We start from the raw sequence: 26,891 nt of genomic DNA on the forward strand, positions 1-26,891 counted from the left end.
TGAATATCTTTTTAAAAGCCTTTTAAATTATTTGAATAAAAAAAACGAGAATCTTTGGAACCACTTCAAATTTTTGAAAACTCTGGAAACTTCCACAGATTTTTGAAATTTCTGAATATTTAAAAAAAATTTATAATCTTATAGAACCTTTAAATTTCTTTTAATATCATATGAATCCGTCAAACATTTTTAAATTCATTAAAATTTTGTAAATATAAAAAAATCCTTGAAATCTTTTTAATCTTACGAAATCATTTGAAAATCGTTTCCCATGAAATTCCTCGGAATCTTTTAAAATACACTTTATTCTTTAAAAGCCTTTTGAAATTGTTAAGATCCCATACATCGAAAATAATAAATTTTTATAAAAGAAAATTTAATAGCTGAATTTTCAACAAAAGAGTTCATTTTCAAACAAAATAAATTACTTTTATACAAAACCATAATAACTCTTAAAACTGTGACATCTTCTGAATTCAGATAAGAAACCTTAAAACCTTCAACTTTGGACTAACTTTAGAGATAAAAAATAGTGTCACAATTTTGAAAAAATAGTGTCATAAAATTGTTCAAGTGTGCAGTCCGAAATCAAAAAGTGCGAAATTGAAAATTAAATTTATGTTTAAAGCAAAATTTCTAGTTTTCTCACCTAATAGTTTAAGAATATCAAACATTAAATTTAAGGTTCATTTAAAATGCCATCATCTACTTTCTATCCTAAATAACTTTTTTTTAAATTCAACTATTTTCTTGAAACTCCACCTTTATGGTTTCAAAATTAATTCTTTTTTAGGAATTTAATTTTCTTTGGTTAAAAATGCAACAGTCTAGGTAAAAATTAACTATTATATTTTTATTTACAATTGTAGATTTTTTTCGGTTTTGTTTTGGTAGAAAAAAAATATTTTTGGTGGAAAATAAAAATTATCTTATTGGTTAAAAATATATGTTTTTGGTAATATATCATCCATTTTTCAGGTTGAAATATTTTAAAATCGTCTTAAATTCGTAGAAATTATATCAAATTATTTTAAATTCCCTTGAATTTGTCTAAACTCATTTCAAATTTTCTGAATTCAATTAAGTTTTTTGTCATATTTTCATCTGTTTTAAATTTTCTGCTTTAAGACTGTACAATTCTAATAAATTTAATTGTCTTTTTTCAATGTTAGATTTAGAACAGTACATTTTCGGCAATTTTAAATTTCAGGAATAGAAATATAATTTATTAATATAAGAAGAAATATAATTTATTTATATAATGCCACTGTATAATAAATGTAATTATTTTATCTATATATTACAAACAAGGAATAATAAATCATAAGATATTTTTTTCTGTTGCAATTAAATAACGAACTACTAAAGGTGATATTTTTTTAATCGAATAGACTTTGTAACAAAGCTGAAATATTCTAAAATTTGAATAGTCATTCTAAAGACCATTAACGAATATGTTTTATCTTTGGAAATATTCAAATAATTCGAAAATTATTTTTTAAAGTGTTATGAGAAATCCATGTTGAAATTAAATTATTAGAATTGAGAATTATAAAATAAGTAATATCAGTTTGTTTTTAAATTAATAAAAATATAATTTTCATAAGATTCTTGAGAAAAATCAAAAAAATTTTTTTTGAATATTTCAGATGTGTCAGAAAATAATCTACAAGATTTTAAAGAAGTTTCTTTATTTTATAGGATTTTATAAAACATTATAATAAAATCGAGTTTTTTAAAAGATTTTTAGGACTTTTAGAAGTCGGGAATGAATGAAGAAATATTTGATCAATTTTCGAAAATATTTCACATTTTTTAAATATTTCTGATCTATTTAAAACGTGTTAAATTATTCCTGAAAATATTTATAAATGACTCGAATTTTTCTCGAATATTTCAAATATCATTCAAAATTTAAAAAAATGAATTTATAATCTTCTAAATTTTCCCATAAATTTTAAGAAAATTTGTTATTCCCTTGAAAACTTATCAAATTATTTTAAAGCTCCAAAAGTTTTTAAACATAAAAAATTATTTACAATTTTCACACGAATATAAGGAAAATTCTCCTTTTTTTAAAATGTTGTCAGATATTCTAAACGTTCTAATCTCTAAATTATTTTAAATTAACCTGCATTTTTTATTTATTCTGCAAAATTAAAAAAAATCTTTCAGATTCTTCTTTGACAATGTTTGAAATCTTTTAAAGCCTTTTTAAATAATCACTAGAAATTAATTTTTCGAAAAAAAAATATTTTAATTTTTTCTAGGAACCTGCAAAAATGTCTTTCATTTTCGTGAAACTTTACAAAACGTTTAAAGAATCTTTACAAAATTTTTAAAGTGTCTTGACAACTTTTAATTATTTTTAATCGTTTCAAAACTTTGGAATATCTCTTAAACTTACTCAATTTTTTCTAAATTTATGTAGTATGACCAAATTGCAAATTTTGCTTTAAAATCTTTTACAAACTTTTTAAAAATTTTTATGAAGTAATGCAAAATATTTTGTGAACTTTTTTAATTTTCCCTTGAAACTTCTTACAAAATAATTATTTAAAATTATTTTAATTCTTTAGTTATTTCCCTTCTTTTGATATAAAACCCAACTATGAATTTTGTTTTTAACCAAATAGTTGGATTTCTTACCAACAAAATGAATTTTCAACCAAGAAGATTACTTTTCTACCAAAAAAAAAAGACTAATTTTCAACTAAAAAAATTAATTTTCAACAACGAACATTCATTTTCTACAAAAAAATTAACTTTTGAGAAAATACATTAATTTTCAATTAGATGGTAAACTATTTATCTAAAAAATATAAGTTTCAAACTAAACGCCGAGTAAACTAAGAAAATTAATTTTCTACCAAAAAAATATGAATTTTCAAACAAAAAGATTAAGCTTCAACCATAAACATAAATTTTCTACAAAAACATGAACGTTTTGACCAAATCGTTGAATTTTTAATTAAAAAAAGGATTAATTTTTAACCAAAAATGTAACACGTTAATTTTTAGTTATGGAAATTATTTTCAACCGTAAAACAAAGCATTTTAAACCAAATAGTTGAATTTTCAATTAAAAAACGATTCATTTCCAACAAAAAAAAATGGAACTTTCAACAAAATAATTCCGTTTTTAACAAACTAACAAAAAATAATTTTTACGTAAAAAATTAATTTGGTAGAAAATAGCTGAATTTTCAACCAGAGAAATAAATTTTTAATCAAGAATATTAATGTTTCACAAAAAAAGAAGCATTTTCAACTAAATATGTGTATGAAATTTTAACAAAATAAATCATTTTTGAAACAAAGAAATACATTTTTATTAAAAATGATGAATCTTTCAGCCAAGAAAATGAATTTTCAACTACGAACCTTAATCTTTTACCTTTTATAATTAAATTTACATTTTAAGAAATTAATTTTCAATCAAACGAAGAACCAGTTTTCAACCCAATATTATAACCAAGAAGATTAATATTTTTACAAAAAAAAAAAAAGAAAAAAAACACTAATTTTACCAAAATACAATAATGATAAAAGATATATTTCGGGTTCCAATCGTGTACAAAAGTACGAATTTTTGCCGATGTTTCGTGAAAATGTTCAATTGAAAAAAATGATTTTTTATCCTAAAAAACAAATTTTTAACAAAATAGTTAAATTTTCAATTTACAATATTAATTTTCTGCTAAAAAGACGAATTTTCATCAAAATACTTGAGTTTTCAACTAATAAAACTAACTTTTAAACACATAATGGAATAGTTTTTTTCAATAATTCTATTTTTAAACCAAATTTTACAATAAATTTACAATTTTGAAGAACAAAATGAGGAAAAAGACACCACAAAATATAAACATATTTATAATCAAAACTGTATGAAATGTAGGAAAATAGAAATATTTAGAGAGAAAAAAACTATTCCATTTTGAGTTTAAAAGTTATTTTTGTTAGTTGGAAATTCAGGTATTTTGCTGTAAATTCGACTTTTTTATGAGAAAATTAATCTTGTTAGTTGAAAATTTAACTTTTTGTTGAAAATTTGTTTTTTTTTTTTAGTGAAAAAATAATTTTTTTCAATTATAAATTTAACTGTTTATTTTTAGCTGTAAATTTAATTATTCGACATTTGGTTGAAAAGTGATCTTTTATAGTTGAAAATCCAACTATTGGGCTCAAAAATTGATTATTTTGTCCAAAGTAAATTTTTTTGGTAGAAAATTATTGTTCGTGGTTGAAAATTCATTTTCTTGGGTGAAAAATTCATCATTTATGTTAAAAATGTATTTTTTTGGTTGAAAATTGATTTATTTTGATGGAAAATCGTCTTGTTTGTTTGAAATTTTTTTTTAACTGACAGATTATTCATTGTTCTTAAAAATTTATTTCTGTGACTGAAAATTGATTTATTTGGTTAAAAAATTGTCTTTAGGATAGAAAAATAATCTTGTTGGTCAGAAATTCATCTTTATGATCAGAAATTCAATTATTTGGTTAAAAATTAATTTTTTGGGGGAAAAATAATAATCTAAGTCGAAAATTAATCTTTTCCCTTGAAAATTTATGTATTTTTTGGAAGCTTCGCCTTTTTTCTCAAAAATTAATCTCTGTGATTCTATTTTTACTTTTTATGTTAGAATTTGAATTATTTGGTTAAAAATTCAATTGTTGGGGTAAAGATTTACAATTGTCATAGAAAATGTGCCTTCTTCGGTAAAAAATTTGTCTTTATGGTTAAAAATTCATAAATTTAGAAGAAAATTCGTTTTTTTTTTTAATAAAAAAGTTGATTTTTTTGCTTAGAAGTTCAATCAAATTGTTAAAAACTTTTCTTTTTTTTAGAAAAAAATTTATAATTTCCGTTTAAATTCATCTTTATGGTCGAAAATTTACCGTTTTAGTTGATGAAATCATCTATTGGGTTAAAAATTCACTTTTTGTCTTGAAGATTTACTAGAAATTTAGTTTATTAATATTTTTTAGTTTAAAATTGAAATATTTCGTTAAAAATTCATCATTTTCGGTAGAAAATTAATTTTTTTACTAACAAAATATACTATTACACCGTTGGTATAAGATACAAAATTTACCTTATTTTTAGTTGAAAATTCGACTTTCTTGGAAGAAAATGAATCTTTTTCGTTGAAGATTCGTCATTTTGAATTTTTTTCGTTGAATATTTATTTTCTTAATGGAAAATGTAACTATTCTGTGTTTGGTTGAAAATTAATCTTCTTTTCGTTGGAAATTCAACTATTTGGTTAAAAATTCATGTATTTTGTAGAAAATTAATGTTCATGGTTAAAAATCCATTTTTTTGTTGTTGAAAATTCGTCTTTTTTATTAGAAAATTAAAATCCTTTGCTAAAAATTCATCTTTTTGGTTAGAAATTCAATATTTTTATGTAAACTTGATTTTGTTCCGTGACAGATTATTTATTTTTCTTAACAATTTATTTCTGTGACTGAAAATTGATTTATTTTGTTAAAAATTTGTGTTTAGGAGAGAAAAATAATCTTGCTGGTTAGAAATTCATCTTTATGATCAGAAATTCAATTATTTGGTTAAAAATACATTTATTGAGGGAAAGATTGATAATTTTAGTTGAAAATTAATCTTTTTGATTGAAAATTTATATATTTTGTAAAAGATTCTACTTTTTTATTAAAAAAATTAATCTCTTTGATTCTAATTTTTATGTTAGAATTTTAATTATTTGGTTCAAAATTCAGTTTTTGGGGTAAAGATTTATAATTAATAAAATTAATTGATCCTAAAATTGAAGAAATTCCATTTAAATGTAAAGAATAAACAATTAAGTCAACATAAATTCCTGGATGTCCTAAATTTGAGGATAAAAGAGGATAAAATTTTAAATTTGCAATTTAAGGTTTTATAAAACTATTAAAACATCTATTCGGTTGAAAATTTACCTTTTGATACAAAATTTACCTTATTTTAGTTGAAAATTCGACTTTTTTGGTAGAAAATTAATCTTGTTGGTTGAAGATTCATCATTTTAGTAGGACATTAATTTTTTTGTTTAAAAATTTATCTTTTTTAGTTGCAAATACATGTATTTGGTTGAAAACTCATCCATTTGGTCAAAAGTATTTTTTTTATTGCAGATTCATAACTTTAATTAAAAGTTTCGTTTTTTGCTTGAAAACTTATCTAATGTGTTTAAAAATTATTTTTCGACTGAAAATATTAATTATTTTAACTGACAATATAACTATTCGATTTTTTGTTTGAAAGTTACCTGTTTTAGTTGAAAACTCAGATATTTTTTTGAAAATTTGTCTATTTGGTAATATATATTTTTAAATATGTGTTTTTTTATCATTCTTGTACTTTGTTACAATTAATATTTTTTGGTAGAAAATTAAACTTCTGGGGTACAAGCTTTTGTTGAAAACTCGTTCTTTGTTTGAATAAAAATAAAATTGTTTCGAATGTAAATTTAATTATTTGACATTTGTTTCAAAAGTCATCTTTTATAGTTAATTTTTTTGGTAAAAGATTAAAATTCGCCTTTTTTGTTTGAAAACATTTTTTACTTGAATGTTTAACTATTTCATATTTGATTAAGGATTTATATTTTGAAAATTCAACTAAATTCTTGAAAATTCATATCTACATTTAGTGGAAAATACGTCTTTTTTGTGAAACAGCAATATTTTTGATTAAAAATTTATTTCTTTGGTTGAAAATTCAACTATTTTGTTGAAAATTCTTTGTTTTACAGTTGAAAATATTTTCCATAACTTAAAATTAACATGTTACATTTTTGGCTAAAAATGAATCCTTTTTTTAGTTAAAAATTTAACGATATGGTCAAAACATTCATGTTTTTGTAGAAAATTAATGTTTATGGCTGAAACTTAATATTTTTGTTCGAAAATTCGTATTTTTTTGGTAGAAAATTATTTTTCTTAGTCTATTCGGTTTTTGGTTTAAAAGTTATCTTTTTAGATAAAAAGTTAATTGAAAATTATTGTATTTTCTCAAAAGTTAATTTTTTTGTTAGAAAATGAATGTTCGTTTTTGGAAATTCATCTTTTTAGTTGAAAATTAGTATTTTTTTTGGTGAAAAATTAATCTTCTTGGCTGAAAATTAATCTTTTTGGTTAGAAATTCAACTTTTTAGTTAAAAATTCAATATTTTGGTAGAAAATTTATTATGTTCGGTGGAAGATTAATCATTTTTGTTTAAAATTTATTCCTGTGACTAAAAATTAATTTATTTTGTTGAAAATTCGTCTTTTAGGTAGAATGCCTTGGGAAAATTTGGACGCATAAATTCGGATTTAGTTAGTTGGCATCGTTCGTAGCGGGTCTTGCCGAAAAGCGTGGAAATACAAGTTTTCTAAATAATATTATTTCTAATTGAGAGCTTTCCAAATTGTACACTTTTAGATTGAATTGTGAAAATTTGAAAATTTTATTAGAAGAAATATGAAATTTTATCATTTTGAATATAAGAATTTCGAATTTCAATGATTTTAGACAATATGAAAATTTCGAAAATAGGACAAGTTCAAAATATCAAACAGGCAATATTTTCCATATACAATTTTAAATATTCAATAATTTGTAATTCAAAGAAATTAAAACTGTATTATTTGTAATTAAGAGCGTTCTAAATTGAAAAATTTTAGATAACAAATTTTTTAATGGAGAATTTGTTTAGAAAGGAGTTAAAAGTGTATCATTTTTTATGAAAAGTGTTTAAAATTGAAGAATCTTATTTTTAATTGAAGAATCTCGAATCTGAACAATTTAAGATTAAAATTTCAAAAATATAACAAGTTAAAAACTTTAAAAATGAAATATTTTCAGATTAGGATTTTGAAAATTCGCAACAACATTCTTCTGCAGATTATCCTTCTAGTTATAAATTTTATTATTTAGTTGAAAATTTAAGAATTTTCTTATAAAGACATCAATTTTGGATGCAAATTGTTTACAATTTTTATTTCGGTGTTAGAAAGTGAACTGGAATCTTCTTTGGATGAAAATGTAATTATTTTGTTTAAGGTTTTTTTCTGTTTGATTTCAAAATTCACCCGCTTTAGCAGAAATTACACCTTTCTTGGATGGAAATGCTACTATTTAAATCTAATATTTGGATCCTGAAAAAAGAACTGAAATATTTTCTGGATGAAAATTTAACTATTTTTGAGAATTTGTTTTTATTTTTATTTAATTAAAAATCCATCTGTTTTAAGAAAAATATCATATTTTTGAATAAAAATGCAACCATTTGTTAGAGAATTCAACTATTTAGTTAAAAATTCATTCTTTGTGGTTTAAAAAAATAGTCTTTTTCTATTAAAAATTCAATTTTTTCGTAGAACATTATTTTTTCGTTAAAAAAATGTATTTTTTGATCATTTAGAGTCAACTGGAGTCTTTTTGGAAGCAAACTCAACTTTTTTTTTGTAATTAATCATTCTTCTGCTTTAAGAGAAATTTCATGTTTTTTAAAATAAAAATTCAACTATTTGGTAGAGAATTCATCAATTTTGACAAGAAGAATAATATTTAACCATAAAGTTAAATTTTCATAAAAAAAATGAAATTACTTCCATCACTTTGTTAATAAATCACTTTTTTGTTAGAGATTTATATTTTAAGTTGAAAATTTATCTCTTTGTTTAAAAGTTCAATTATTTTGTTGAAAATTAATCTTTTTTAATTAAAAATTCAACTACTTGGGTAAAAGATAAACTACACTGTTAAAAATTTATTATTTTAATTGATTTTTTTGAAAAAAAAAATTTTTAGTTTGAAATTTCATTTTTATTGTGTAAAAATGCATCAGTTTCGTGAAAAAATAATTTTTTGCCGAAATCATATTCGAAATCATATTTAGTTGAAATTTCCGATATTTTTTTGAAAATTCGTCTTTTTGATCAAATAAGTTTCGTTTCGGACATTTTTTTTACTTTAAAATACCATTCAACATGATTTATCAGTGTATTCTGTATTAAACTTACCATTTTAATATATTTTCGAAGATCATTCTTCGATTCCTTTTTATTTCCGATGGGCATTTCATCGTTCGAAGTCAAAGTGATTAAACTTTCGTTATGTTCCTCTTGTGACTGAAAACCTTGAAAGTTCCCTGCACTGAATTGGTGAGAATTCAGCTTCATCGGTTCCGTATGCGCTGCACTGAAATGATTCGCGATTGTTTCCCGTTTAATCGGTTGTTTAATTTCGAAAAAGTTTTCAGCGCTTATCCTCTGATGAGAAGAAACACTGTCACCATTTCCTCCTAAAGAGAATTTTTTTTTGAAATTCAGAATTATATTTAATATGCCTTATGATCTAACATCAATAAAATAAGTATGTTGAAAATATATTCCACCTGATATGATACGCAGAGCTTGCTGCCACTGATTTTGCATTACAGAATGAAGTTGTTCCGCCAGTTGGTTTTTACTCGTTTTTTGAGTGTTTAACTGGCTCTCTAACATTGCACATTTTTGCATTCCTTGAGCCAATTGGATCTCGCATAATCGTTTCTCTTCTTTATGCTTTTCTTCCAATAAGTTTATCTCCAAATGATGTCTATGAATTGAAATAGTCGGAATATTAATGCACGAAAATAATATTGACTATTCATGTGACTATTCACGAAAATAGGGAAAATAGCTTTTTTTTAAAATAAAATTAATGTAGGTGATTTATGGATTTCAATTTGAAAGGTCTAAATTTCCTAAAATTTCAAGTAAAAATATATTGCATTTTCAACCAAAAAGATTAAGTATCAACGAAAAATGTAATAGTTGATATTTAAACCGAAAAATATTGGAATTTTAAGCAAAAAACAAATTCAATCAAAATGATTAATTTTCAATTCATTTTCTAGAAAAATATTAAATTTTTAACGAAGAAATTTGATTTTTTACCTGAAAATATGAATCTTAAAAAAAAGTTTATTTTCAAACATGAAAGATGACTTTTCCACTAAAAGAGATCAATTCTAAAGCCAAAGACGGGCTTAGTAGACCAGAAAATATGAATGAATCAAATAGTTGAATCAACAAGAATGTTAATTGTTGAAATTTTCAACAAGGGCAAATTTTCAACAAAAAAGTTAAACGTTCAACCCCAAAAAAAGGAATTTGCTACACAAAAAGGACGAATTTCTTAACAAAAAATTGAAAATTTAACTCGAAAATATGAAATTAAAAAAAAGTTAATTTTTATCAAAATTGTTGAATATTCAAGAGAAACAAACGATTTTTCTACAAAGCGCTCGAATTGTAAACCCTAAAATATGGATTTTCCACAAAATAGTTGGATGTTCAATTAAAAAAGGACTTTTTACAAAGTAATTGCATTTTAAATGACAGTAAGACGAAATGAATTACTTCTTAAATTTATATATTATTATTGATTATTATTATTATTTATATATTAATATTTATATATACATTTTCGGTCGAAAAGTGGTCTGATTTAGTTTTCCAAATCTTCATATTAATAGAATTTTCAAACAAAAAATATACATTTTTTCACAAAATTGTTAATTTTCAACTAAACAGTAGAATCCTCGACAAAAAAGTTTAATCATCAACGAAAAGAGATAAAATTATAAGAAAAAAAAATGAATATCCTACAAGAAATAAAATAAAAAAATATGGAATTGCTTAAAAAACCAGTTATTTTTTACCAAATTGTTGAATATTCAAGAGAAAGAAACCCTAAAATATAAAATTTAAACGATGAAATCAAATTTTGAACCTAAAAATAAGAATTTTTAAGCAGAAAAAGGTTAATTTTCTATACAAAACATTTACATTTCAAGCCCATAAATTTTCATCAAAAACGTTAAATTTCAATCAAAAAGTTGAAATATTCAAATAACAAAAAAAGGTGAATTTTCCACATAATATTTGAATTATTAACCAAAGAAAAATAAATTTTCTATAAGACAATTAAATTTTCAACCCAAAAATGTAAATGGTTACCCAAAAACTTAATTTTCAACCAAATAGATGAATTTTCAACAAGGTAGTTTAATCATAAATAAAAAGAGATAAATTTGCAAACAAAAAAAAGTTTTTTACAAAAAATTGAAAATTTTATCTAAAAATATGAATTAAAAAGCAAAAGTTAATTTTTAACCAAATTGTTGAATTTCCGAAAGAAAAAGAACGATTTTGCTACAGAGAAGTTGAATTGTAAATGCTTAAATAATAGTTTGCAACAAAACAATCGAATTTTCAAGCAAAAAAAAAAAAACAAATTTTCTACAAAAGATTTGCATTTTCAACCCGAAAATATGAATTTCAAGAAAAATGCTCTATTACAATCCAAAAGTTGAAATTTTCAACAACAAAAAAAGGCAATTTTTAAACGAAATATTCGAATTTTTAGTCCAGAGACATAAATTTTCAACCTGAATGTTAATTTTTCAAATTTTCAATAAGGACAAATTTTCAACAAAATAGTTAAACGATCAATCCCAAAAAAAAGGAATTTTCGAAGAAAAATTTGAAAATTGAATACGAAAATATGAAATTTAAAAAAAAAGTTAATTTTTATCAAAATTGTTGGCTTTTCAAGAGAAAGAAACGATTTTTCTACAAATCATTGGAATTGTGAACCCTGAAATATGAATTTTCCAGAAAATAGCTAAACGTTCAATATGAATTCAATATGAATTTTCAACCAAAATGTTAATTTTCAATAAAAAAATTGAAATTAAAAAAAAATGCGAATTTTCAAAGCAATATTTGAATTATGAACCCAAGAAAAATAAATGTTTTACAATACAATTGAATTTTTAACCCAAAAATGATCATTTTTATCAGAAAGTTTACTTTTAACCCAAACGATAAATTTTCAATAAAATAGTTTAATCATAAATTAAAAGAGTTAAATTTGCAACAACAAAAAAGTTTTCTAACAAAAACTGAAAATTTAATCCAAAAATATGATTGAAAAAAGTTAATTTTTAAGAAAATTGTGCAATTTTCAAGAAAATAAAAACAAATCTTCTACATAGCAGTTGAATTCTGAGCCCTAAAATATGAATTTTCGAAATAAAAAAATGAATTTTCAACTAAATTATTGAATCGTCAAGAAAAAAAAAACGATTTTTCTACAAAATATTTAGATTTGTATCACAAAAATATTAATTTTAAGGAAAAACGTTAATTTTTAACCAAAAACAATGAATTTTTAACCAAATATGTCAATTTTTAGCAGCAGCAACAACAACAACAAACGAATTTCTCCAAACCAATTGAATTTTAATTTTAAAAAGTTAATTTTCCAGCAAGTAGTTGAAAGTTTCACAAAAATAATTTGTTTTTCTATCCAAAAATATTGATTTTCAACAAAAAAAACAACTCTAAAATTTTCAACAAAAAACATAAATTACCAAAAAAAAAGTAAAGAGATCAATTTTAATAAAAATGCTCGAATTTGAGAAAAAAAAAGAATAAACTTTATCCAAAAACAGTTGCATATTCAGCCAAAAAGTTTCATTTTCAACCCAAAAATATGACTTTTAAAAGAAAGTTAAATTGTCAACAATATTTTATTTTCAACCAGAAAAGATTAATTGTTTATAAAAAGTACGAATGTGCAACAAAACAGTTGAATTTTCGTCTAAAAAAACATGACTTCTTTAACCAAATATTTGATTCTCAACAAAATAATTAAACGTTGAACCAAATAGTAACTTTTTTAACAAAACCAAAAGACGAATTCTGTTCCAAAATTATAATAATAGAATTTTCAAACAAATAGAATTAACTGCTGACAAAAATAAAGTGTCCAACAAAATTCAACGTCTTTTTCAAGTTTTCTTGGTCAAGAAATCAAGTTTTTCCAGGTCTCCTTTTTTTACATCAAATAATGAAATGACCGTTTTTTATACATGTAAAAGATAAAACATTAAATTTTTTATTGGCCCACAATTTCGAAAGAATGCAAAGTTATAAATAAAAATATTCTTAATTTTTTGTGAACATAAGTCGTCTTTGTGAAATCTTTGGGAATATTATTAAATCTTTCTAAGATCTATGAAATTTAAAAATTTAAAAAAAAAATTTTTTAATTCTTAAAATCTTTTGAAATCCTTATAAATTCTTTGAAACACTTTCGAAATATTTCATACACATTTTGTATTTATTTGAAATCACTGGAATATTTTATATATTTTGACATTTTCTAAAAAAAAAGTGAACTCGCTTAAAATCTTTGAAATGTTTTGTATTTTGGGCGACTGTGCTTTTTTCGAAATCTTAGAAATCCTTATGGATTCTTCAAAATATTGGTCAAATCTTTCTTTAATTCGTTTCAAATAAATGAAATATCTGAAATCTTTTGAAATATTCGAAAATTTCTTAAATTATTTTAAATGTTTTGAAATGTTTGAAATCTGGTGTACTGTCCCCGTTTTGAAATCTCGAAAATTCGTGTATTCTTTTGACATTTGTATGGCATCTTGATGAAATCGTTGATACAATTGTGTAAATTTTTAAAAACTAATAAAAAATTTGAAATCGTTAGAAATCTATCAAATGTTTTAAAATTTTTATGAAATCTCTGTAAAATCTTTTGTATTCATTTAAATTTATTCAAATATTTGAAATTTTTGTGGAATCTTTCAAAATATTTTTTAATTTTAGTAAAAAATTTAGTAAAAAATAATTGGAACCGTTTGAAATCTTCTTCAATTTATTGAAAACTTTTGAAATTTTTTAAAATCTGGTATAATATACCCTCTTTGAAATCTTTTAAAATCTTGAAATCTTTGTGAAATATTCGAAAGCCTTGTGAAACATTTAAAATCTTGTCTACAAGCTTTTACAAATCCTTTTTAAGTCTTTGCAATCCATGAACTCTCATTCAAATGTTCAAAATCCTCTTAACTATTATAAAAGCTTTGAAATATTTGGAAACATTTGGAAATTTTTAGAATTATTGTAAGTGCAATATCTCAAAAAAAAAGAGATAGACTTTGACATTTTATATTACCGGTAAAGAAAAAAAAACTTACATAATTATTCTCAATGTTCTTTGCAATCTATAAAATAATTTAGTACCCACAGTCTACAAAAAACCCTGAAATCTCTTTTCTTTTGATATGAAAAATAATTAATTATATCTTGATGAATAAAAAACTTATAAGTAGTCTACTAAAAAATATATATTACTTTTTACATTTTAGGGAAAAGAACTGTTTTAAAAGCAAAACAAAAATTGAAATTCAAGGATCTCGAAAAAAATTCAAAGACATATCCAGGTCTTCAAGATTAAAATTAAAAAATTCAAGGAGAATTTCATATTTTCAAGGTCGCTCGAGAAAACGAGAAAAATAAGTTTCTTTGAAAAAGGGTGAAAAGGAGAAATTTTGTTTTAAAAAAGAAGGATAGGAGAAAGAGTGTAAAGTTTATAATAATAATAAATAAATGAATAATTATTACATACTTGTCAATAACGCTTTTAATTTTCCTAGCAGCGCATTCGGCAATTGCCTTTTGCCTGGTCTCGAATTCCGTTTGGAATGTTGCTTCTGCTGTATCGAGCTGAGCCTGAAATTCCTGCAATTTCGTCTTTACAACCTCGTCTACTTGCTTCTGATATACTTCTCGAAGCTCCGCCCTTATTTGATCTTGCTGCTGATTCAGCGACTTAACTTCGTCTTTGGCTAATTTCTGTAAAAATAAAGAACTGCTCAATACAAGATTTCTAGAAAATCCCAATTTCGAAATTCGCTGAATTTCCTTGACCAATTTTTTATTTTCCTTGAACATCCTCAATTTTTCTTTTAGGTTTAAAAACAATCTTACACCTAGGAGATACAAAAATTTGTAACTTGCCATGCACAAGTTACGTAGGAAGTACGTAAAATAAATCGAGTTTCAATTAAAAAGTTGAGTTTTCGAACACAAATAATAAATTCGGAACAAAACATGGACGAATTAATTATTCGGTTAAAACAATTAATTTTCAACCAAGAAAAAAGAACTTTTAACAAGTGTTAAATTTTGAAAAAAAGTGGTGAATATTCCATTTGAGATGAATCAAAAATCCCGAAAAATAAAATTCCCAACACTGTAAAATTCCCGAATAATAAAATTGCCGAAACATAAAAGTACCGAATTAGAAAATTCTCGAATATTAAAATGAGCGAATAATAAAATTGCCGAAAAAATAAAAATACCGAATTGGAAAATTCCCGAATAATAAAATTCACGACAATTTATAATATTAACGAATTCGAAAATCCCGCATAATAAAATTCCCGGCAGAAATTTGCCGGATTATAAAATATCCAGATTGAAAAATTACCAAAATCAAACAATTAAAATTTTTTATAAATATATTTTATTGATTACAAATAAAATAATGAAATGTAATTTTTGCAAATTATTTTTAATGTTTAATTTCGAGAATTTTCCAATTCAGATATTTTATAAGTCGGCAATTTTCTGTCGGAAATTTTCCAATTTGGATATTTTAGAATTCCATAATTTTATTATTCGGGAATTTTCCAATTCGGTATTTTTATTTTTCGACAATTTCATTATTCGCGAATTTTATTATTCACGAATTTTCTAATTTGAAAATCATACAGTGCCAGGAATTTTACTTTAAGGGATTTTTCAGGTGTCTCTTCCATTTAAAAACATTAATTTTCAACAAAAAGTGTAATAGGTTATATTCCCACCAGAAAATATTTTTAACCAAATAGTTGAATAGTTGAATTGAAAACAAATTTAAAAATATGATAAAAATTAATTATATGCATAACAATTTGAAATGGCCTTAGAAAAATTTAAGGGAATTCAAAACGATTGGATGAAATGATTAAGAATTAAAGGTAAAGTTAAATGACTTCAAGGTTGATTGAATACTTTTAAAAATTCAAAAAAAAATACATTGAAGTAGAATTGAGTCAACGTAAAAGAATTCAAGTAAATTCAAAAAATTAAAGAGAATTCCAAATAAAATAGAAGAATTCAAGGTGAATTTCAAAAAAATAATTAAAAATCTCTTCAAATTTTTGAAACCCCACTAATTTTTAAACAAATAAGTAACTAAAGACTACAAAAGCAATCTAAGGTACATTCTAAAAGAATTCAAATCAATTGCAAAACATAATTTAAACTCGAAAAATGCATTTATACATTATGAATTCATGGAGAACTTATTAAAATACCTTGAAAAATATTGAAATCTGTTAGTCATTGAAATTCACGGAAATATTAAAATATCTTAAAATGTTTCTGTATTTAAAATCTCTTCAAGCTATTGAAATAAATAAAAAAAACTTCTGGAAACCGTTTAAAATTTCCTAAAATATTAAAAATCCTTTGATTTCCTTTGAAATCCCGTGAATATTTTAAATTCTTTAAAATCTCATTTTACTGAAATCAATTAAAAAATTAATTGTAATCTTATAAAATATAATATATAATATTAAAGCTGACTTTCAACTAAAGTAAGTGAAATTTTAACTCAAACAAGAATGGTTAAATTTTCAGTATAAAAAATTAATTTTCAATAAATAAAACTAATTTTGGACCGAAAGGACAAAATTTTAGCCAAGAAGATTAATTAACAATAAAATACATGATTCTTTAACGATATATTTATAGTTTTAAAAGAATTTTTAACAAAATGGTTAAATTTTCACCTGAAACGTATACATTTTTAAAGTAAAATTGAATAGTTAAATTTTCAGTTGAAAAAAATTTATTTCATAAAGAATTTTAATCAAAATAATTAAATTTTTAACTGAAAATAGAGTTTTAAATTACAATAATAATGAAACATCAACAACAAAAATTAATTTTCAACATTTTAGTTCCACTTTCAACTAAACAGTTGGATTTTCGACCAAAAAAGATTAATTGTCAACGAAAAATGTAATAATTGATATTTTAACAAATAAAGAGTTGAATTTTAAACTAAAAAACAGTTTGATTCAACACAATCAATAAAGAAAAAAATTTAATAATTTTTTTTATTCCAAAAATATTAATTTTTAACAAAAAAGTTACATTTTTAAACCCAAAAATATTAATTTTCAATCAAAATAATCGAACTCTTAACTGAAATAAAAATGTTTAAGCAAAAAGGGAATAGATAGATTTTCAGATAAAAATTAATTTCCAACTAAAAAAACTAGCTTTTAAGAAAATAATTAAATTTTTAACTAGAAATTAATTTTAAACTAAAGTAATGAATCTTGAAAAAAAAAGATTTTTTATGAAGTAGTTGAATTCTCAAGCCAAAAGATCAATTTTGTACAACAAATGACAATTTTTGAACACAATACATGAATAGTTAAACAAAAATAGAATAACTAAATTTTACATTAGAAAAATTGGCTTTCAAACAAATATTAAGTTTTTAAGCAAAAAGATGAAATTTCAACTAAAAAGATTACTTTTTTACCAAGAAAGACGAATTTTGAAGAAAATAGTTAAATTATCACATAAAATAGGTAAAATTTTAACTAAAAAAAGAATAGTTAAATTATTAGTTTCAAAACAATACTTTCCATAACAAAATAACTCAAACCAAAAACAGTTGAATTAAACCAAAAAATGGCAATTTTTATGGAATCAGTTTAATGCTTAACCAAAAAAGACCAATTTTCAAATTTAAAAAATGTACTTTTAACCTTAAAGCTGAATACTTCGATTTTAATTTTTTTTAAATACGATTTTTCAAAAAAATAGTTCAATTTTAATCTAAAACCTGTACATTTTTAACGTAAAACTGAATAAATACATTGTCAGTTTAGAAAAAATTATTTTATGTTAAAACGAATTTAACCAAGAATTTAAAACAAAATAGTTAAATTTTTAAAAAATAGGGGTTTCAACTAAATTTATGAATCGTCAGCAAAAAAAGTTGATTTTTAACATCGCAGTTCCACTTTCAACTAAGCAGATGTATTTTCTATGAAAAAGGATTTATTCTCAATGAAAAATGTAATAGTTTACATGTCAACCCTAAAATATTTTAATTTAAACCAAAAAGAGTTTAATTCAATAAAAGAGACAAAGTTTCAACAAAAAAAAGTTCAATTTTCATCCAAGAAATATTTGAAGTCAATAAACATAAAATATTGTTAAAAAATGCTGATTTTTCATAGAAACAAATGAATTTTCTGCAAAACGGTTAAGATTTCATTCTGAAAATATAAATTTTTAACAAAAAAGTCGAACTTTCAACACAAAAATATTAATTTTCAATAAAAACAATTGAATTTTAAACTGAAAAAAGGTTTCAAGCAAAAAGGGAATAGTTCCATTTTCAGTTAAAAAATTAATTTTCGACTACAAAAATCAACATTTGTAAGAAAATAGTTAAATTTTCAATGAAAGAAATTCATGTTAGACGAAAAGTATGAATCTTTTTAAAAAAGGAATTTTTATTCTATTAGTTGAATTCTCAGTCCAAAAGATAAAATTTCTACCAAAAGAGACAATTTTTCAATAAAATACACACATTTTTAAACGAAAACAGAATAACTAAATTTTACGTTAGAAAAATAAACTCTCATTATCAGTTCAAAAATATATTTCCCATTAAAAAAAACAACTAATTTTGAACAAAATATTAAAATCTTGAAAGAAAAAATGGATTTAATTTAAAATGATGAGCCATTAACTGTCAAAAAAACGTTTACAAGGTAACTCCACTTCCAACAAGTAGGTTGAATTTTCAACCCAAAACTATTAATTTTTAATAATAAATAAATGAATTTCCCGTTAAAAAAATTTGAAGCAGAAAGGGAATAGTTAAATTATTTTTAAACAAAAATAGAATAACTAAATTTTACATTAGAAAAATAAAATTTCAAATATACAAATGAATTTTTAACCATAAAGATGAATTTCCAAGAAAATAGTTGAATTATCACGCAAAACAGGTAAAATTTCAATTTTCCATTCAAAAAAATTTTTGAACATAATATTTAAATTTTAAAAGGAAAAAATAGGTTTAATTTGAAACTATGAGTCCACTTTCAACTAGGTAATTGAATTTTCAACCCAAAACTATTAATTTTTAATAATAAATAATTAATTTTCCACCTAAAAAAATTTAAGCAAAACGGAGATAGTTACATTTTCAGTTAAAAAATTAATTTTCAACTAAAAAAAATGAGTTTTAAGAAAATAGTTGAATTTTCAACAAAAGAAATTCATTTTCAAATAAAATGATTAATATTTAACAACACAACTCAATTTTCAATCAAATATTTGAGTTCTCAACAGAAAAGATCAATTTTTAACAAAATACGTTTCTTTTTAAACAAAAATAGAATAACTAAATTTTACATTAGAAAAATAAACTTTCAAATATACAAATGAATTTTTAACCATAACTATGAATTTCCAAGAAAATAGTTGAATTATCACGTAAATCCGGTATAATTTTAACTTTCCATTAAAAAAAAAAAGATTTGGAAAAAAGTATTTACATTTTGAAAGAAAAGGGTTTAATTAAAATTATTATTAATAAATTGCAAAAAAAAATTAACAAGGTAACTCCACTTTCAACTTGGTCATTAAATTTTCAACCCAAAACTATTAATTTTTAATAATAAATAATTCATTTTCAACTAAAATGATGAATATTTAACAACTCAACTTAATTTTCAATCAAATATTTGAGTTCTCAACAGAAAAGATCAATTTTATGTCAAAAATACAATTTTTGAACAAAGTACGCGAATTTTTAAACAAAAATAGAATTGCTCAATTTTACATTAAAAAAATAAACTTTCAAAGAAACAAACAAAAAACGAATTTTCAACAAAATAGTTCAATTTTCAAACAAAGTAATGAATTTTTAACAGAAAAAATTAATTTTCAAGCCAATAGTTGAACTATCACATAAAACAGATAAAATTTCAACTTATAATAGAACTGTTAAGTTATCAGTTGAAAAAACAACTAATTTTGAATATATATACATACATATTAAGGAGGTAACTCCACTTCAACTATTTAAATTTTCAACCAAAAAAAGGTTTCAGTTTTAAACAAAAACGGTTCAATTTAACTAAAAAGACGATTTTTCAATAAAATAGTTGAATTTGCACCTAAAGACAGGTAAATTTCTGACTTGAAATAAAGAAATTAAATTTAGAGTTAAAAACAATAATTTTCAATTGACAAAAAGCTAATTTTCGTTAAAATATTTACATTTTCAACCAAAAATCGGGTTCTCACAAATAAAATGATGAATCAACAAGAAACAAATGTTTTAACAACGTAGTTCTACTTTCAACTAAACAGATGAGTTTTCAAACAAAATTAACAATTCATATTTAAACCCACCAGGATTTTAATTTTGAACAAATAACAGTTGAATTTAACAAAAAATAAAAATATTCACCTAAATAGTTGTGAGTTGTCACAAAAAATGATGCAATTTCATCAAAAATAAATAAATTATCAACCTAAGAAGCCAAACTTTCAACAAACCTGTTGAATTTTCAAGAAAACAAAAAAAATAATAAATTCAACTTTAATTTATCGAAAATTCCCAGACTTTTTCTGACTTTCTTGTATTCCCTGATCTGTATTAACCCTGTATTACCATTAAAAATAACAAAATTAAAAAAAATTAAAACAAAAGTTCGTTATTTATATCTAGAATAAATAAAATTACCTCCAATTTTTTAACATCGTCAATCATGGAGAGCAGGGAAACGTTCTTTTGTTCGAGAATCGTATTTCTGTTTTGTTCCTCCCTGACTTTTAACTGCAAACTTTCCTTTTCTTGACGGAGCACAGTCAATTCTGCTTCGCAAGCATCCAGGGCTTTGTGAATAACGGCCATTTCAGCCCTCACTTCTCCACCTTTTAACCTTTCCCTATTCAGTTCCTGTTGAAGATTCTTCAAGGTTTCTTCACTCTGTCGAGTCTTTTCCAATAGTTTATTGCAGTCGCCTCTCATTTCCTCGTATCTGTTCTCCGCCTGTTGAACCAATAGCTTATAACTCTCCAATTCATCTGCGTGGCTTTTCAGCAAGTCCACCTTTTCTTTGACCAAGGAATCGCTTTTCTCCTTGTAACCAGAGGCCAGGTCTAACGACTGCGAGAGCTCGCCTTCGCACCTTTTTATCTGAGTCTGGAATTCACCGATTTCAGATTGATGCTTCTCGGCCAAATTTTTCATGGCCACTTGTAAATTACTGTGATCCAATTCGAGAGTCTGCCATCGTTCCTTTAGTTTCGACCAGGAACATTGAAATTGCGATATTACTGCATTTTTTTCATTGTCGACTCGAATCGCGACCGCAACTTTTTCCTGTTGTTCGAGTAATCGCTTTTGCAGCTCTTGAATCAAGAACTCGCAATGCTAGAAGGGAGGATTTTTATTGAGAATCGGCAAAACATTTAGCATTTCAAATAGAATAGTGAGATTTTACGTTAAAAAAAAAATCGTTTTCAACCAAAGAAATGAATTTTTAACTAAAAAGATCAATTTAGTTTACAAGAAATATTAGAATTTTTAAAAGAAATACTCAATAATAAATAAAGTTCACGATCATTTTTTGTTGTGATTGAAATTAAAAGATTTCAACTCTTGAAACTAGGAATTTCGTCGTCTAAACTTGAAAGTTACAAAATATGAATTGTAAATTAAAACACTCAAAGTCTAACTCTTTTTAATTGTAAAATTTTAAATTTAAAGCTTAAAAAATTTGTAAATATTACTTTTCAACTAAAATAATTGAATTTTCAACCTTGAAAAAGACGAGGTTTTAATGAAATAATTAAATTCTTAACTAAAACAGATTTTTCAAGCAAAAAAGTTTATTTATTTATTTTATTTACAGTAAATTTCCAACCAAAGAAATTAATTTTTAACCGATTAGTTGAATTCTCAAAGCAAAAGATGATCTTTATACCAAAAGACAAATTTGTAACGAAATAGTTCATTATTAATCAAAGCAATGAATTTTTAACGCAAATGATGAATCGTCAACCAAAAACATAAATTTTTAACCAAAAAGATGAATTTTCAACCAAAAAAGAATTCTTTCAAAATAAATATAGAATAATTAAATTTTCAATTAAAAAAATATATATAATAATAAATTTTCATCAAATGAGTTTTCTAAAAAAATAAAAGATACATTTTTCACAAAATACATCAATTTGCAACTAAATGTTTGAATGTTTAAAGAAGATTCAACACAAAAGTTAAATTTAAGCATTATGATTAAATATCTGAAAAAATATTAAAAGTAACAAGATGGCCACTTTAATCGTTTAAAAATAAATTTTTCAACAAAAAAATCAAATTTTCAACAAAATATTTTAATTTGCGACCAAAGAAATTAAATTTTCATCATACTAGTTCCATTTTCAACAAAACAAATAAAATTTTCATCAAAATGATGAAGTTCCAACTTAGAACAGATACATTTTTAACTTAAAACATAACAGTTGAATTTTCAATTTAAATAAATAATTATTTTCAAACAAAGAAATTAATTTTCTATAAAAAAATATACATTTTTCACAAAATACATGAATTTGCAGCCAAATATTTGAATTTTTAAGGAAGATTCAACACAAAATTAAATTTAAACATTATAATTAAATATCTGAAAAAATATTAAAAGTAACAGGATGGCCACTTTAATGGTTTAAAAATAAATTTAAAAAAATTGAATTTTCAACAAAACAGTTTAATTTTCAACCAAAGAAATTAAATTTTTATCAAAATGATGAGGTTTCAACTTAAAATATATAAATTTTCTACTTAAAATACAACAGTTAAATTTTTAATTAAAAAAAAATTTGCAACCAAAGAAATTAATTTTCTATCATAAAAGATATATTTTCCACAAAATAAATCAATTTAAAACCAAATATTAAAATTTTTAAAGGAAGATTCAACATCAAAAGTAAATTAAAACATTACAATTAAATATCTGAAACAAATTTATAAGTAACCGGGTGGCGATATTAATAGTTTAGAAATAAATTTAAAAAAAAAAAAAAAAAAAAAAAAAAAAAAAAAAAAAAAAAAAAAAAACGAATTGTCAACAAAATAGTTCAGTTTTCAACCAAAGAACTAAGATTTTCATCAAAATGATGAAGTTTCAACCCACAACAGATACATTCTCAACTTAAAATATAACAGTTGAATTTGCAATTAAAATAAATAATAATTTTCAACCAAAGAATTTATTTTTCTATAGAAAAAGATCAATTTTTCATAAAATACATGAATTTACAACCAAATATTTAAATTTTTAAAGGAAGATTCAACATGAAAATTAAATTTAAATATTACAATTAATTATCTGAAATAAATATATATGTAAGAGTATAGACATTTTAATCGTTTAAAAATAAATTTAAAAAAAATCGAATTTTCAACAAAACAGTTCAATTTTCAACACAAAAAATGAAATTTTCATCAAAATGATGAAGTTCCAACTGACAACATATACATTTTCAACTTAAAACATAACAGTTAAATTTTCAATTTAAATAAATAATTATTTTCAAACAAAGAAATTAATTTTCTATAAAAAATATACATTTTTCACAAAATACATGAATTTGCAACCAAATATTTGAATTTTTAAGGAAGATTCAACACAAAAGTTAAATTTAAACATTATAATTAAATATCTGAAAAAATATTAAAAGTAACAGGATGGCCACTTTAATGGTATAAAAATAAATTTAAAAAAATCGAATTTTCAACAAAACAGTTCAATTTTTAACCAAAGAAATTAAATTTTCATCAAAGTGATGAGGTTTCAACTTAAAATATATAAATTTTCGACTTAAAATACAACAGTTAAATTTTTAATTAAAAAAAAATTTGCAACCAAAGAAGTTAATTTTCTATCATAAAAGATATATTTTTCACAACATAGATCAATTTAAACCAAATATTAAAATTTTTAAAGGAAGATTCAACATCAAGCGGGTGGCCATATTTATAGTTTAGAAATAAATTTAAAAAACAAAAACAAAAAAAAAACGAATTGTCCACAAAATAATTCAGTTTTCAACCAAAGAAATAAAATTTTCATCAAAATGATGAAGTTTCAACTTATAACATAAAGATTTTCAACCTAAAACATAACAGTTATATTTTAAATTAAAATAAATACTACTTTGCAACGAAAGAAATTATTTTTCTATAAAAAAAGATAACTTTTTCACAAAAATACATGAATATGGAACCAAATATTTGGATTTCTAAAGGAAAATTCAACATAAAAGTTAAATTTAATCATCCTAATTAAATACCTGGAAAATATTTAGAAATAACATTATAATTTTAATAGTTCAAAAATAAATTTTCAAGCAAAAACAGAATCGAATTTTTAAAATACTTTAATTTTCAACCACTGAAATGAATTTTTAATCCATTTGATGAAGTTTCGAACTCAAAATAGAATCGTTAAATATTCAGTTGAGATCATTAATTTTCCATTGAAAAAATAATTTTGAACAAATTGTTTAAATATGGAAAAAAATGGATTTAAACCCAAATTATGAATCAATACATTTAAAAGTAACAAGGTGTGGTTATTTTAATGAAGGAAAGAAATTCCTAGTCATTTCCCGATTAATACCAATTTTTCACGGACTGCAATTTAAAATACTCAAAGTGGAAATACTTTAAATTTCAAACTTTTAAAATTAATGCTTAGAAAATTTGGTATATATTAATTTTCAACAACAAAAAATTGATTTTCCAATCCACAAAAGACGAGTTTTTAACCAAATAAATGAATTCTACTACAAAAGAGGAATTTTCAATGAAGCGATTGAATTCTCAACTGAAGATCAATCTTATGCTAATGAAGTTCATTTTGAACCAAATGATAATTTTTAAGATTTTCGAAATTAAAAATGAATTTTTAAAAATAAAGACATAAAATGGAAAATTAAACAAAAAATAATTAATAGATACGGATTTTGAAACTGAATGATTTCATAATTTAAAAAGTCAACAATGGAACTTTACATTAATCAACAAATAAATTCATTGTCTGCTTTTACCTCTCTGCGGAATTTCTCCTCTTCTAATTTCATCCTGAGCATTTCTTCTGGAGATTTATTTGTATTCGTGTCCCAAAAATCAGAGAGTGTGAAGAGCCTCTGGGACTTTCTAGATCAGTAAAAAAAAAAACAGAGAAAAAAATTATTTTCCAAGATATATCGTTTTCACGGTATATTCTAAGTATAAATGAAAGTTCGATTCAAATGGGATTTTAAGTTGATGAAAATTATAATAATCACTGCATTTTAAGATGAAAATTAAAATAATCTGTAGGATCCTGTTTAAAAAGTCGATTTCTGTGTTTAATTAATTAAAAATACAAAATTTTTCCCTAAAAGGATGTAGTCCATGTTGCCACATATATTATTTTCTTCATTTTTTCTTATTGATTTGAATTGTGAATCGCCAAAAAATGATGTGCCTATTTGAGGCGTCTACTCAAATCCTGGACAAACATTTCCTGACAATTCCAGGTTTATTTCAAGTATAATTTTTCGCGAGTTTATTATAAATAATGTTTTCTTTTAGTTTATATAAATTTAATTATTAATACAAGAATTTTTAACAAAATAGCTGAATTTTCAACCAGAAGGATGACTTTTTACCGAAAAGAGGATTTAACAAAAAAAAAAAAAAAAACAATAATTCTTAATCAAAAATTTGAAATTTCACCTGAAACAGATCAATAAAAAAACTGAATTTTTAACTAAAAAATATCACTTTACATCCAAAAATGGAATAGTTAAATTTCCAGTTAAGAAAATTACTTTTCCATACAAAAAAAGATTTATTTTTAAAACAAATTTAGTTTAACTTTTATCTAAGTAGTTTTATTTTCAACCAAGAAGATGAACTAATTACTAACATTTTGAATATGTAAATGCAATACTTAAATTTCCAAGCAAAAAAATCAATTTTCAAAAATAAGGCGATTAGTTTTTAAACAGGAAGATTAATTTTCTAACAAGGACGACTTTTCAAAAAAATATGTTAATTTTTAAAAGAAAAGTTGATTTTTTTAAATAAAAAAGACCAATATTCAAACAAAAAGTTGAATATTTAACCAAGCTAATTAATTTCCAACTCAAATGATGAATTCCTTATAGGGAATAGATGAATTTTAAACAAAAAGAAAAATTTTGAGAAAAGAGTTCAATTTTGAACTAAGCAGGTTTGTTTTCAATCAAGCAGATGAATTATAACGTAAAATGATAGATAGTTAACAGCAATGCTTGAATTTTCTACCACAAAGACGATTTTTTAAACAAAATACATGAATTTTCAACGAAATATTTGCATTATGAAATAAAAAAGACCAATTTTCTACCCAGTAGTTTAATTTTAAACTAAAAAAAAAAAAAATCAACCAAAAATAGAATAGTTAAATTGTAAATATATTAACCAACAATTGAATAGTTCAATTTTCAGTTAAAAATTAATGCTTAAGCGAAGAGATGAATTTTCAACTAAAAGGCTGTAATTAATTTTCAACCCAGAAAACAATTTCTACCAAGAAAGTCAAAATTTTCAACTAAAAAGGATAATTTTTCAAATTAAATTTTGAATGGTCATATTTCCAGTAAAAAAATAATTTTTAAACAATAATAGTTCATTTTTCATCCAAGGAGATGAATTTTCTATTAAAATTATACATTTTTAACAACAAATTATTTTTTTTTAAATAGTAATTCTCTACGAAATAATTAAATATTCATTCAAAGGAGATGAATTCGAAACGAAAAATGTATTAGTCGATATTTCAACAAAAAAAGATTTAAATTTTTAATAAAAAATAATTTGAATTCAATCAAAAAGAAACAATTTTCAACAA

The 26,891-nt window shown here is 22.7% G+C and overlaps 1 protein-coding gene across 1 annotated transcript in view; it reads right to left on the reverse strand.

Moving 5' to 3' along the window:
* The window catches only part of LOC117171949 (uncharacterized protein PFB0145c-like), a 40,600-nt gene that overhangs the window by 5,616 nt on the left and 8,093 nt on the right, over positions 1 to 26,891 (reverse strand). Inside the window, exons 3-7 of the mRNA XM_033359630.1 lie at positions 25,060 to 25,168; positions 20,684 to 21,376; positions 14,474 to 14,700; positions 9,390 to 9,592; positions 9,016 to 9,296 (exon numbers count right to left, since the gene is read on the reverse strand). Of these exons, the coding sequence (XP_033215521.1) occupies positions 9,016 to 9,296; positions 9,390 to 9,592; positions 14,474 to 14,700; positions 20,684 to 21,376; positions 25,060 to 25,168 (1,513 nt within the window). The remainder of the gene's footprint in view (positions 1 to 9,015; positions 9,297 to 9,389; positions 9,593 to 14,473; positions 14,701 to 20,683; positions 21,377 to 25,059; positions 25,169 to 26,891) is intronic.

The sequence above is a fragment of the Belonocnema kinseyi genome, chromosome 4 (assembly GCF_010883055.1).
Source record: "Belonocnema kinseyi isolate 2016_QV_RU_SX_M_011 chromosome 4, B_treatae_v1, whole genome shotgun sequence".
In the NCBI taxonomy this organism is placed as follows: Eukaryota; Metazoa; Arthropoda; class Insecta; order Hymenoptera; family Cynipidae; genus Belonocnema; species Belonocnema kinseyi.